The sequence below is a fragment of the Lemur catta genome, chromosome 20, assembly GCF_020740605.2.
Source record: "Lemur catta isolate mLemCat1 chromosome 20, mLemCat1.pri, whole genome shotgun sequence".
Lineage (NCBI taxonomy): Eukaryota > Metazoa > Chordata > Mammalia > Primates > Lemuridae > Lemur > Lemur catta.
Window position 1 is genome coordinate 23,941,228 of NC_059147.1, and position 13,588 is coordinate 23,954,815.

At 39.8% G+C, this 13,588-nt stretch overlaps 1 protein-coding gene across 2 annotated transcripts in view; it reads left to right on the forward strand.

Annotated features, from left to right (window-relative positions):
• The window catches only part of NAE1 (NEDD8 activating enzyme E1 subunit 1), a 54,201-nt gene that overhangs the window by 27,396 nt on the left and 13,217 nt on the right, over nt 1-13,588 (forward strand). The window contains exons 1-10 of one of the 2 annotated variants that reach the window (XM_045533581.1): nt 2,418-2,564; nt 5,419-5,522; nt 5,614-5,674; nt 7,159-7,189; nt 8,245-8,316; nt 8,522-8,601; nt 9,204-9,313; nt 11,819-11,928; nt 12,770-12,832; nt 13,230-13,293. In XM_045533581.1, the coding sequence (XP_045389537.1) occupies nt 2,512-2,564; nt 5,419-5,522; nt 5,614-5,674; nt 7,159-7,189; nt 8,245-8,316; nt 8,522-8,601; nt 9,204-9,313; nt 11,819-11,928; nt 12,770-12,832; nt 13,230-13,293 (748 nt within the window). In that variant the 5' untranslated portion in view covers nt 2,418-2,511. Of the gene's footprint in view, nt 1-2,417; nt 2,565-5,418; nt 5,523-5,613; nt 5,675-7,158; nt 7,190-8,244; nt 8,317-8,521; nt 8,602-9,203; nt 9,314-11,818; nt 11,929-12,769; nt 12,833-13,229; nt 13,294-13,588 lie in introns of those variants that run through there. The other variant, XM_045533582.1, reaches the window with a different exon arrangement.

Consider the following 13,588-nt stretch of genomic DNA (forward strand, 5'->3'; position numbering starts at 1 on the left):
GGTACTTCACTCTCCTCTCCAAGCCTCTGCTCTCTGTAAAATAGGGTTAGCAGCAGTATCTTGCATTCGGTGGTTGCGAGCACAAGAGCTGATGCACATCAAGGGCCTGCCTGGCATGTAGTAAGTGCTCAGTAAACCAGGGTAGGATTGTGGTTAGGGGGCCCAGTTTTCCCACCTATTCAGTGGGAGGTTGGCCTAGGTCAGTGGTTCTCAAACCTGAGCATGTATCAGAATCACCTGGAAGGCTTGTTAAAACAGTTTCCTGGACCTCACTCCAGAGTTTCTGATTCAGCAAGTCTGGGATAGGGCCCAAGAATTTGCATTTCTAACAAGTTTTCAAGTGATGGTGATGTTGCTGGTCCAGGACTACACTTTGAAAACCAATGGCCTAAATCCATTAGGCCATGGCTTCCTGGTCTGATACCTTTGGTCTTCTGCCTTCCACAATAGGAAAAACTTACGAAGGGGCCCTGAGTTCCTTGATGGCAGGGCTTGTGTGTGATCAGCTTGCACTGCTCCAGCACAGGCACCTTAACATGCTTTTATGGGTTGAAATATATCCTGCCTAGAGGTTATTGAAGTCCTAACCACCTAGTACCTGTGAATGTGATCATATTTGGAAATAGGGCTTTTGCAGGTGTAATCAAGTCAAGACGAGATCATTAGGGTGAGCTTTGATCCAATGAGCCTCATGTTCTTGAGAGAAGAGACACAGAGACATAAATGGAGAATGCCATGTGACAATGGAGGCAGAGATCAAAGTCCTATAGCTGATTGCCTGCAAACCACCAGGAGCTAGGAAGAGGTAAGGGAGGATTCTCTCCTACTGGTTTCAGGAGCACAGTCTTTGGTTTCAGATTTCCAGCTTCCAGAATTGTAAGACAATAAATTTCTCTTGTTTTAAGCCACCCAGTTTGTGGTTCTTTGTTATGGCAGTCCTAGGAAATTAATATACTGAGGTATCTTTTTACAGACACCACCAACACAACTTTTTCAAAATTATACAGGCAGTATGACTCCCCCCACCACCCCTCACCAAATTTGGGAATGTTTCCTTTCACGTAGTCCACAACATGAGAGGCTAAGCAATGAACTCTCACCTGCCACCTTTTGACCTTCCTGTATTCCCTGGGCGTATTTTATTATCCCTTATATTTCACCTGTCCAACTGGAGAAGGAAATGTGACAGCATAAACACAGGATGAGGTGGGAAAGCATCATGCCTCTATTTCCCATTAGTTATGTTCCATGGGAGCTGGGAAGGCGTGGGAGGGTGTGCCCCCACCCTGGTCCTGGAGATAGCACCCGGGGGGAATTGCATTCATCATTCCTGCATCATGACCATCAAACTGTGCCCCCTCCCTTGTCCCCATGCTATGACATTGAAGGTGGTGATCTGTGCTCATTTTCCCCTTACTTCAGGCGATCATTAACCTGAAGGTGCCTGTAGGGTCCGGGAGATTCAGGGGAAGGAATCCTCACCGCCCTCCCAGCTGGTCACCTGGTCCCCAGGGCCCCCATCTCTCTTCCTCATGGGGTAACTTCTTTCCTTGGCACCCATCCCCACAGGTCAGGGGCTCTTTCCAGGAAGTGAAGGACTTTAAATTCCTCCTTGCTTCTGTGCTCACAGTCCTCACACCCCCACCCCTGCTCTGCAACCTCCCCTGACCATTTCCTATACTTCACCTGATCAAACTGTCTAGCACCTGTGGCCTGCCATGACTTCCCTGCCTCCTAGTGATGGTACCTGCTATTCCCCGGCTTAAAACACTCTTGCATCCCCACACCACATGAAACATTCCTGGAGAGGGGGAGTGGGTAAGGTTCTTCCGTGCCCCGCCCCTGCTTCCCTCTATCTAGAGGAAGGCCACACTGTCTGGTAAGTGCTTGTTTACTATTCCTCTCTCCTCTCGCAAGACTGTGACGTCTTCAGGAACAGGGCCGGGGAGCAGCTAGCTTTGCGGCTCAAAACAGGCCCTTAGTGGGGGCTTTTGATGAGAGGATGGAAAAAAATGAATGAAAAATAACGATCATCATAATGAGTTATTATTTATACAAGATTTTGTGTGAGTCTGGCCCCGTGTATTCATTCAAGATCTCATTTAAGGCTAAAAGACCCCTGTGACCGAGACCCATTTATCCCCATTGCACAGGTGCGCAAGTGCAGATTTGCGAGGTAAAGGGCAGATCTCACAACAAGTGGTTAAAATCCAAGTCTGCCTGATTCCCAAGCTCGAGTCTCACAGTTACTGCACGGACTGAGGGACGAACTCGCAGGCTAGCAGGGCTGGGGAATCGGCAGCCCGGGCCGCCAATTCCAGCCCGGCTCCCCGCGGCGCCGCGCACGCCCGGGCCTGCCACTGACGCGTGCGCAGTGCAGCGGCGGCGCCCCCTACGGGCGGGCGCAGGAGGCGGTGGCGGCGGCGGAGCGCCCAGTGCGCTTGCGTGCGTGTGGAGCTGGTGGCGGCGCTGGGTGGGAGCTCTGCTGTTCTCCGCGCGGCGGGCGCAGCTATGGCGCAGCCGGGGAAGCTGCTCAAGGAGCAGAAGTATGACCGGCAGCTGAGGTGAGCTGGGGCTCACCGAGCCGAGGGCGGGCCGCCGGGCTTCTCTGCGTTCCGGCCGGGCCTAATTCCTATAATCAATTCTAACTAGACCGGTCGCGCGGTCGGGCCTTCCTCAGGCCTCCCGCAGGCCGGGCCGGGCCGTGCGGGGCGCGGGGACCTGGCGCTGTCGTCTCCCGCCAGGGGCCGGGGTGCTCCGCGAGGGCCAGGACCCCCCTTCCTCCGAGGGGCGCGGTCCCCCAGCATCAGCCGGGTCGCCGGGGCGGCTACCGGCCCCTCCTCGCTGCACTGGGGCTCCTCGTTTTGCAAAATGGGGAGGATCGGGAGGACCCCATCCTGGCCGCCGAGAGCGGCACCGAGTGTTAGGCATTGTTGTCAGCCAGCGCTGTCCAATAGTAAGGTGATGCTTGTCTCATGTGAGCAGCACATATAATTACAAATTTTATAGTGGCCGCATTTAAAATTTAAAAAGAAAACAGGTGAAATTAATTTTATAATATGATTTATTTAATCCAGTGTGTGCAAAATATTACTATTTCGACACGTAATCAATATAAAAAGTTATTGAGATAATTTACTTTCTTTTTCATACTGTCTTAGAGATACGGTATTTTACACTTATAGCACATCTCAATTAAGACTAGCCTCATATCTAGTGCGTAGTAGCCACATGTGGCTAGAGGCGACCTTAATGGACAGTGCAGGCCTAAACCGTCAGACCGGTCCTTGGCTATTTCCCCACCCTTGCCTTGTTACCTTGCACTTTATTGAGCATCGTCTATGTGTTGAGGCAATGGAGGTAGCAAAATTCCTTGGCTTCCCTCTTTCCTGGAGCTTCTAAGACAAGAGAAATTATAGTATGCCCCTAAGGACTGGAACATCCATTTGCACCAGCAGCTTAGTGATATATTGGGGGGGTTTAGGCACTCAATTCTGAGAGCACTCTTGAAGGCAACCATGTCCTCTGTTTTACACGTGGGGAAACTGAGTCTTGGAGAAGTTAGTTAACTTGCCCAGAGTGCTCCATGTTTTTGAGCCAGGATGTAAACTCAGTAACTTCTGGCTTTTTAAGAGCTGGTACTCAGTCACGTTACTCTGCTTCCAAACTTTCAGGGAAAGAAACAAGGTGACAGAGCCCTTATGCCCAATTTAAATTTTCTTGTAAATTCTTGGAGTTCTTTTGTTTTGAATGCAGATATAGCCATATGTGACAGAACTGAGATGATAATTGAGGTTAGTAAGAAAATGTAACAAAAGAGGATTTTTGCTGAGTCCATTCCATTTAAGGACCAAACTTAACCTTTCATAGTGGGAACTGGTTACTGGTTTTGAAGTGCTAGAGGGAAGGAGTTAGAGGCAAAGTTGTTTGGCCAGGCAACACTCAGCAAGGCCCTGGCTTTCATTAGTTAAGCCAGCAACAGAGTAGAGAGGATTGATTTCTTGTTTGGCCTCTTCTTGAAACATGTTACCTAGAGATGCACCAATATTCTTTTGGTTTTTTTTTTTTTGGAGTTGGGAGGTCTTGATATGTTGCCCAGGCTGGAGTGCAATGGCTGTTCACATGTATGATCATAGTGCACTGCAGCCTTGAACTCCTGGGCTCAAGCAATCCTCCTGCCTCAGCCTGCCAAGTAGTTGGGATAATAGGCAATGCCACAGTGCCTTGGCTTGAGGTGTACCAGTATTCTTAAATTCAGTCTTTAACTACTCAAGCATTAGCATTTATCAACCATATATGTCAGGTGTCTTCTGTGTGTCCCACTTTCATGGAAAAATAGATGCTTATCGTCCATCTGGTTCTTTCAGGCTCCTCCTCCATTTATTTGACAGCTGGTTAGTGATCACCTACCATACGGAAGGCACTGTGCCAGGCACTGGGGCTCCAGTGGTGAATGTAGGGGGTGGTCTGGGCTCTTAGGGAGCTTATAGTGGAATGGAGAGATACGTGCTTAGGAAATAAAAGAACCAAATGAGGCAGTTGCTTGTGATGTGTTCAGGAGGACATACTGGCTACTCAATAAGGGATAATCTGCTTTAGATCAGATGACAAGGAAGTCACATTAAAGTCGATCAGTTCTCTGGGCTGCTAATACCTATCGGACTATGGCAATTCTCTAATGATATGAGCTCCTGCTATACTTCTTATACTGACAAGAAAAGATAAATTAGTTAATAGGTTTTCTGAGTGAAGGTAACCAGATTGGCCCAGATGCCATGATACGTGTCTGATCATCTACCTTGCCCTGTTAATATGCCAGTGTGAATCAGTTTATAATAGACATTCTAATTCTTACTACATCTTTGTGTTAATGTATGTATCTGTTAATCATGCTTTTAGAATGTTCATTGGTGTTAGATTTTAAAGCACTCCTGTAGAAGTTGATGTGAATCTTTTTTTTTGTAAAGCTTTTGTTCACTGTTGCAGATGTCACAGTGATAAGCCCTATGTCAAGATCTTAAATGCACTGGATCCGTATAACTTAAGAAGAAATGATATAGAGAACAGATGAGGTTTTAAGTCCAAGACACTTCTTTAATGTTAATGAGTATATCTAAAGACTTTGTGTTCTGTAAGTTGTCTGGTTTGAAAGAGTAATGAATGGATAAAGAGCAAGATGACCAAGTTTCTAGTTTGGATTTGACCCTATCCTGGGCCCCCCAACCATGCAGAACATCAGCCTGTCTGAGTCTTGGCTTACTTCCCTGTGCAGTCCCTACAATAACATCTGTGCCTGTATCCCATGTTTGCTATGGTTATCACATCTATGCAAAAACACTTGAAAGATTACTGTTCAAATAAGAAAGTTGTATTTTCATGAAAGTTTTGAAAATGTTGAATTTGTGTCTTGTTTTGTAGGTTGTGGGGTGATCATGGGCAAGAAGCCTTAGAATCTGCTCATGTTTGCCTAATAAATGCAACGGCCACAGGAACTGAAATTCTTAAAAACTTGGTACTACCAGGTAATGTAGTTTTTTGGTTGTGTTCTAAATTTACTTCTTTAAGGTTTTTCCCTAGAAATACATATTCTTGACTGACTCTTTTGTCTCCCAGGTATTGGTTCATTTACAATTATTGATGGAAATCAGGTCAGCGGAGAAGATGCTGGAAATAAGTATGTTTTATTCTTTTCAAATATATACATGTTAGGGAAGGCAGTGCACTGTCATGGGAGGGCAAGTCTTGCATCCTAGCTTCACCTCAGTCAGGGTGACTTGACTGTCTGATGGATATCATCTTTGTATTTGGGATTATGGTGAGAAGGAAATGAGTTTATATAGGTAAAATGCTAGCACAGCATCTGGCAAATAGGCTGTTAATAAAAGGTACTTTATCGTTACTGTCTTAATTGTTATTAATACAAAGGAATAGTCATTCCTTCATTTGTGAAATCTGGACACTTTCTAAACCCTTGCATTGATTCCTAGGTGTTAGTATATAATTAACAATAATTGTATTTTTGAATTACAAGAATAATAAAAACAATACCTTTTATTTGTAGTCTCTTTTAAGCTTAGCCCTGGTATATCTCTTTCTGTACTGCCTCTGTGAAGATGCTGTTTTAAAGATGACCTATGTATTCTTCTTTAACGTTTATCATATTTAGACTTTGAGAGCATTCCCAAATTTGGATTTGAAGCTCACCTTTTCAGGGACTTGGAATCTGGGATCTCTCATTGTATGTGTCAGTAAACAACAACAATGAGTAAATATAAGGAAAGCCAGAATTTAGTTCATATTTAGTTTTGATATCTGTTTTTCGGTAGTACAAGTTTCTGCTATCCATAACACAGGCCTTTTATTGATATCTATCAAGAGAAAGATTTGTTATCTTTGTTTATTTGGCTGGTTAGAGCAGGATGTGATAAGAATAAGGTTTCTTTTTATGGAGCCCAGTGATCTTGTGCTGAAAAATGGCACCCTGACTCTGATCAGGAGCCTCATACCTGGGCCTCAGGATATGTTGAGGGTATGTGCAGGAGGAAGCCTGGGTACATCTGTTATAGTTACCTGCAAAGATAAATGGTTCAATACAGCAAGGGTTGTTCATGGAACACTGGTTCTAGGGAATGTTAGTAGCTGTTCAATGGGCCAGTGATCAAATGAGTTTGGGAATATGTCAAATGAAGTTAAAATTTCTTTGCCATAAAACTTTAATATCATATATATTATTTATATTATAAATTTCCAAAAGAGAAATATAGCATATGGTATTTCCCTAACTGTTTTTGGCCAAGGCACCTTTTTCTGTCAACATCTTGTATACTTTGGGAAACGTTGATTTATTAGCCTATTTTTTTTTAATGTTTTCTGTAGACGGGGTCTCACTATGTTGCCCAGGTTGGTCTCAAACTTCTGACCTCAAGCGATCTGTCTCAACCTCCTAAAGTGCTAGAATTGCAGGCATGAGTCACTGCACCTGGCCAATTAGCCTATCTTTGTTTATAAGTTTCATCTGATTTTCTTCCTCCAGGAAGACTATTACAATCTATAATCAAATATATTTTGTTTTGTAGTATGAATGAAATATACATGCCATTATAAACAACTTTTCCTTTAGAGTTAAATCTTAATTTTTTTTTATTCTGTCTGCTTTAGTTTCTTCCTTCACAGAAGCAGTATTGGCAAGGTAAATAATCATTTTCTTATAGAATATAGTCGTGTATGAGCATCTAGTGATGTCACTGTATTTGATTGCTTGAGAAGCTTTGACTTTATTTTTTAAAAATTATTATGGGTACATAATAGTTGTAAAAACGCTTTGACTTTAAAAGATCTTGTTATTTCTCAGAGAAAAAAGTTAACTAATTTTTCTAACCTTGCAAATCTTTATATGTTTAGTAGTTTAAGTCTTTACAAGTCTGTGTATTTACATTGTATCCTGTATTTTTTTTTTTTTTTTGGAGAAGTCTCACTCTGTCATCTAGGCTAGAGTGCTGTGGCGTCAGCCTAGCTCACAGCAACCTCAAACTCCTGGGCTCAAGCGATCCTTCTGCCTCAGCCTCCCCAGTAGCTGGGACTACAGGAATGTGACACCATGCCCAGCTAATTTTTGTTTTCTATTTTTAGCTGCCTGGGTAATTTTTTCTATTTTTTAGTAGAAACAGGATTTGCTCTTGGTCAGGTTGGTTTTGAACTCCTGAGCTCAAGCAATCCTCCGGCCTCGGCCTCCTGTATTAAAGCTAAATCTTGGGTAACATTAATATTCAGAGAGTGGAGTTTTCTGGTTAACAAAATTTTTAACAAAGAGTTTGCCAGAACATTATTTATCTTTGTATTTCAAATAGAAAATCTTAAAACCATATTCCTTAACTTAATGCAATGTTCCCAATGGAATTGAATGTTACTTTAATGATTAACCACTCTTGTACAGGATTGCAGATGTGGGAGGTTAGAGTGAGTCTGAACTTGATCCAGGATATCCCTGCCTGCTACCCAGAGTTTTTTGGTCATTTGCCTAATCAGAAAAGTAGCATGCAAATAATGTGGTCATTTAATAACTCTGCATAATAATGGTTTAGCTTTAAGTAATATTCTGGTTGAGTCTTTGTTTAAACACTTCGGGAAGCAGAGTTGTATGAAGTTTGGATACTTTTACAATGTGTTTGCCTGATCTGTAAATTGTAGAATTATGTTGTGACCAAGTTTTTTCTAATTCAAGTTAAATGCTTTGTTTTTAAAAAGAACCGAGCTCAAGCTGCCATGGAATTCTTACAAGAATTAAATTACGATGTCTCTGGAAGTTTTGTGGAAGAGGTATATATGTATACACATTATTATGTCTGTGCTGAAATAAAATTTTTTAATAAGGTCCTAGAAATTTAGAATTTGAATCTTTGTATCATTTATGTTTAGTCGGAGTTGAATTTGTTGCCTCATTTGTTCTAAAATATCTTAACTATTTCTGCCATGTTTAATGTGATTGTGAAATTGTTGGATTTTTTTCCCCTGTCCTATTTAGAGTCCAGAAAACCTTCTAGACAATGATCCTTCATTTTTCTGTAGGTTTACTGTTGTGGTTGCAACTCAGCTTCCTGAAAGGTAAATTTTTATGTTAATATGTTTTTATTTCAATTTTAGATTTGCATAGTTTTATTTTCTCTGCACTAAGATACGGTTTTAAAATTCTTAAATTTTATGGAAACCTTTAATTTGAATCTCTTATACATCTTCTAGCTTTGAAAAGATGGGGAAGAGAAAAATACAGAGGTGTGAAACTTTTTTGAATGTATTAAGAGCAGTTAAACTGAACATTGGTTATTTTTTAGTGATTAAAAACTAGTTAGAATTGATTATAGGAATTATTTGGGGTTGTATACATGGGTCTTGTAAATATTTTTCTTTATCATGGAAATGTTTAAATAGTGTCTTTCATTAAAATTCTGCCTTAAACAACAGACTATAGAGTTTCATGTCCCTCTAGTCCAAAAGGTATACTTTCTTTGAGACTACAGCCTTGTGGAATTGCTTGGTTTTCAGTGTATTCTTGACCTGCTTATGTAAATGCAGTGGATATATCTTTGCATTTATTATTTAGTAAGACATTTGCTTTATTTTAAGACATTTTCATGTTTAGCATGTTTCATGTTTGGCATATTTCCATTGTTTATGTTCTTATTTATTTTGCTTTTTTTTTTTTACAGTACATTACTACGTTTAGCAGATGTCCTGTGGAATTCCCAAATCCCTCTCTTGATCTGTAGGACATATGGATTAGTTGGTTATATGAGGATCATTATAAAAGAACATTCAGGTAAAATTATTGAGCATATGGGCTTACTATTGGTTGCTTTCACTACAATTTTAGAAACTTGACAATTTAGAAAGTCAATTTTAAATTACAAAGTAAATTTATGGCAGCACATCTCTGGTTATGATTCAAAGTGATAATCAGACTGAAGAATAGGTTTTAATCTACTGTTTCCTTTATATAGCATTATAGAAGGATACAAAGCAGGAGATACAACAGGTACAGCTTTGTCTTATTAGGAGACCTGGCATCTTTGCAAGTACCTAGCTTTTTTTGTTCTTAACACACATAGGGCTTGTGTGGCTGCCACAGGAGTGAGCTGGGTCACCTTGACCCATAGAAGTCACCTTTTTCCCTACCAATCTTTTATCCCATTCTCACGCAGGCTTTAGATTCCGTAGGTCAGGTGCAGTTTCACACAGTAAGCAAGGCATTTACCTAACTACTTTTCCCAAAGAAACTGTTATAGGAGACCAAAGTCATAAATAGGCAGACCTGCATCAGCTCAAGGTTGTTATCAGCCCTTTACTTACAAAATTTTAGAGCATCATAAAATTTTCTTTCAGAACTCATACAGTGGTCTTTATTTACTCAAGAAAGTATTTATTTTGTGCCAACTATGAGTCAGGCACTCTTCTAGGGCAAGGTAGCCATTGGCATTGGTAGCGTCACTGAGGAGTAGTATCTGTGTGGGCAGTTAGGGAGTGCTTGTTAAGGTAAACTTCTGGCTGCCAGTGGTGGGGCGTTTAAAAGTTGTAAGTGGGAGAGTGACAGGGTAAAAATTTTATTTCAAGTGGGTCACTCTGAAGTTGAGTGGAGAATGAATGGATTTAATAGGGCAAAGATTGGAGGTAGGGGTTGCTGTTAGAAAATTTCCAGTGGTCTAAGTGAGAGAGAGACAGAGCCTCTAACTTGAGGGAGAGGGGGCAGATAATAATGAAGGTTAACATTGCTAGCTATGTACCTGCCTTTATGTTTATTATTTTATTTACTCTTTCTAAAAACTTTATAAGGTATAGGCTGAGCATCCCTAATCCAAAAATCTGAAATCAGAAATGCTCCACAATCCAAAACTTTTTGAGCATTGACATGTGGTTCAAAGGAAATACTCATTGGGGCATTTTAGATTGCCTATTTTTGGATTAGGGTTGCTCAACTGGTATGCATTTAGAAGTCTGTGTTTTTACACTGTGTCCTGTATTAAAGCTAAATCTTGGGTAACATTAATATTCAGAGAGTGGAGTATTCTGGTTAACAAAATTTTTGACTAAGAGTTAGCCAGAACATTCTTTATCTTTGTATTTCAAATTGAAAATCTTAAAACCATATTAGTTAACTTAATGCAGTATTCTCAATGGAATTGAATGTTAAACTTTAATGATTAGCCACTTTTGTAGAGGACTGTAGGTGTGGGAAGTTAGAGTGAGTCTGAACTTGATCCAGGATATCCGTACCTGCTACCCAGAGTATTCTTCAAATATTGCAAAATCTGAAAAAACCAAAATCCAAAACACTTCTGGTCCTAAGCATTCAGATAAAAGATACTCAACCTGTGGATACTATTACATCTGCTCTTACAGGTGATGCTGAGGCAGAGAGATTAAGTTATTTGCCTAAGGTCACCTAGTTAGTAAGTGACAGAACTGGGCCTAGCTCTAATTTCTCACTGAAATTGTGCACTCTCCCATACTTCCCCATGTAGAGAGCAGTGTACAGAGTGAGATTAGGAAGTGAGGAGTGACTCATGTTGGGGCCAAGGAATCAGAAAGTCAAGGATGACCATCAGGGTTCTAGGGAGGAAACTGAAGTAGACAGAATGTTGTCTGTTGAAGACTACAAGAGGAGGAAGGGTGGGTTGTTAGTTGTTATCTGTATATACACTTTGTCAATTGTGAGCTTTTCCAATTATAGGAACAAATTCTGTTCTAAAGTTTTACTAAAACTTATAGTCCACTTAAGATTTGTGCATTTTACTATGTGTAAATTATCCCTTAATAATACAGTGGGGAAAACAAACCTATAGGCTCTGTGCCCATTTAAAAATTAAAGAGGCCGGGCACGGTGGCTCACGCCTGTAATCCTAGCACCCTGGAAGGCTGAGGCGTGCAGATAGTTTGAGCTCAGGAGTTCGAGACCAGTTTGAGACCCCGTGTCTACTAAAAAAAAAAAAAAGAAAAATAGAAGGAAATTAGCTGGACAGCTAAAAATATATATAGAAAAAATTAGCCGGGCATGGTAGCGCATGCCTGTAGTCCCAGCTACTTGGGAGACTGAGGCAGAAGGATTGCTTGAGCCCAGGAGTTTGAGGTTGCTGTGAGCTAGGCTGACGCCACGGCACTAGCCCGGGCAACAGAGTGAGACTCTGTCTTAAAAAAAAAAAAAAAAAAAAAAAATTAAAGATTTTCTCTGCCTGAGGTACCACCATTTCCTAAGCTACTATTAAGTAGTGTATTGCCAGCAGTATTGCTAAAGAATTAAGTTTATCTTTTGGAATTATTTGTTTCACAGTAATAGAATCTCATCCAGATAATGCGTTAGAGGATCTACGACTAGATAAGCCATTTCCTGAATTGAGAGAACATTTTCAGTCCTATGATTTGGATCGTATGGAAAAAAAGGTTTGTAGTGTGTGTAACCTTACATTTATAGATAGATGTAAAACATTTTTTTAACCTAAGGTTTTTGAATTATACCAAAATGAGAAAATACTATAAACCTCCATATCCTGTCATCCATATTACATAGTAAAAACATTTTACCTTATTTATTTTTAATAAATTTTCCCCCAAAGTTAAAGAAAAAAACTTTATTGAAGGAAAGTACATATACTGAACATATCTGTATAATCATGATGCAGGTCAAGAAATTGGACATTAACATATCCCAGAAGCTCTGTTTATGGCCATTTTCTAAACAAATAGATGTACTTTTAAAAATAGTTTGAATTTGGGGTGTTTATAAAAATTGATTCCTCTTGAAATCTGTTTTTAATGTTTGGAAATTACCAAGGCAATTGTGTATTTCGTTATACAAGTAATATTTATAATAGACTATATAATTTAAAGAGTATATGTATTTTTCCCCACTTAGTGTTAGTTAAAAACCAGATGCTTATTTGGTTCATCAGAAAACACAGACAGGATCTTTTTTACTCTAAGATTGGTATCTGAAATCAAGAGATTCAAGCTATGTTTCTGGGTGGCAGTCTTTGAGACTGTCGTCTTGCTGGTAAAGTCGGGACAGTTATAGTATAAACTTGATATATCAGGATTAAATTGGACACTGCCTCTAGAAAAATTTATAAAACAGTTTTTATTAGCCTAGTTCATTTTCTTCTATTCATTATTCTGCATATATTAAGAGATGATCATAAATATTATTGAATTTGTTGAAAATGAGATGATATAGTGAAGAATTAACTAATACTGACATTTTCTTTGATTTGTCTCTCATTTTTAGGACCATAGCCATACTCCATGGATTGTGATCGTAGCTAAATATTTAGCCCAGTGGTATAGTGAAGTATGTCCTTTTCTAAAAAAGAAATTCTGTATGTGACTGTGTTTTCAATTTATTACTAAAGATTTCCTTGGAGGGCAATGGGAAAATAATTTTTTCCTTATAGGGTTGTACGGTAAATGGATACTTTTAAAATTTACAGCTAGCAGTTCCTCTTTTTATACTGGCATTTTTATTAATAAAATGAAATTTGAATAAATGTCATGATGAAACTGGAAGTGGGGAATGAATGTAGATAAATGGCCCGCGGTTTCTGTATTCTGTCGGGTGAGCCTCAGATTTGACTTAGGTATATATTTGTTGATGAAATCTCAGGTAGTGAATGGGGGAAACTTTGGACTCTCAATTTCCATATTTTGAGTTTTTATAACTAGATTTTTAAAATTTTTAACCAATTTAGACAAATGGACGAATACCTAAAACGTATAAAGAAAAAGAGGACTTCAGAGATTTGATTAGACAAGGTAATATTATGGGATGTGATTAAGTATTGTATAAAGTTTGAAAAGCAAATTGCTTAAAGCAAATGTTTATTGAATTTCTGTTAACAACTTTGTCAGATGATGCCATCATAAGCTTTTATTTTACTTTTCCTCTGGTGAGGTTAAGGAGCCACTCCTTGTATAGTTTTAAGAAGAACTAACAATAAACCATGCTTCTTCTTAAGGTTTATTATACTGATCTTCCCTGCAGAATCTGACAAAGTTATTTCTATAATGTTGGGGGAATAGGGGAGTGAGAAGAAAAGGGCATTTGTTT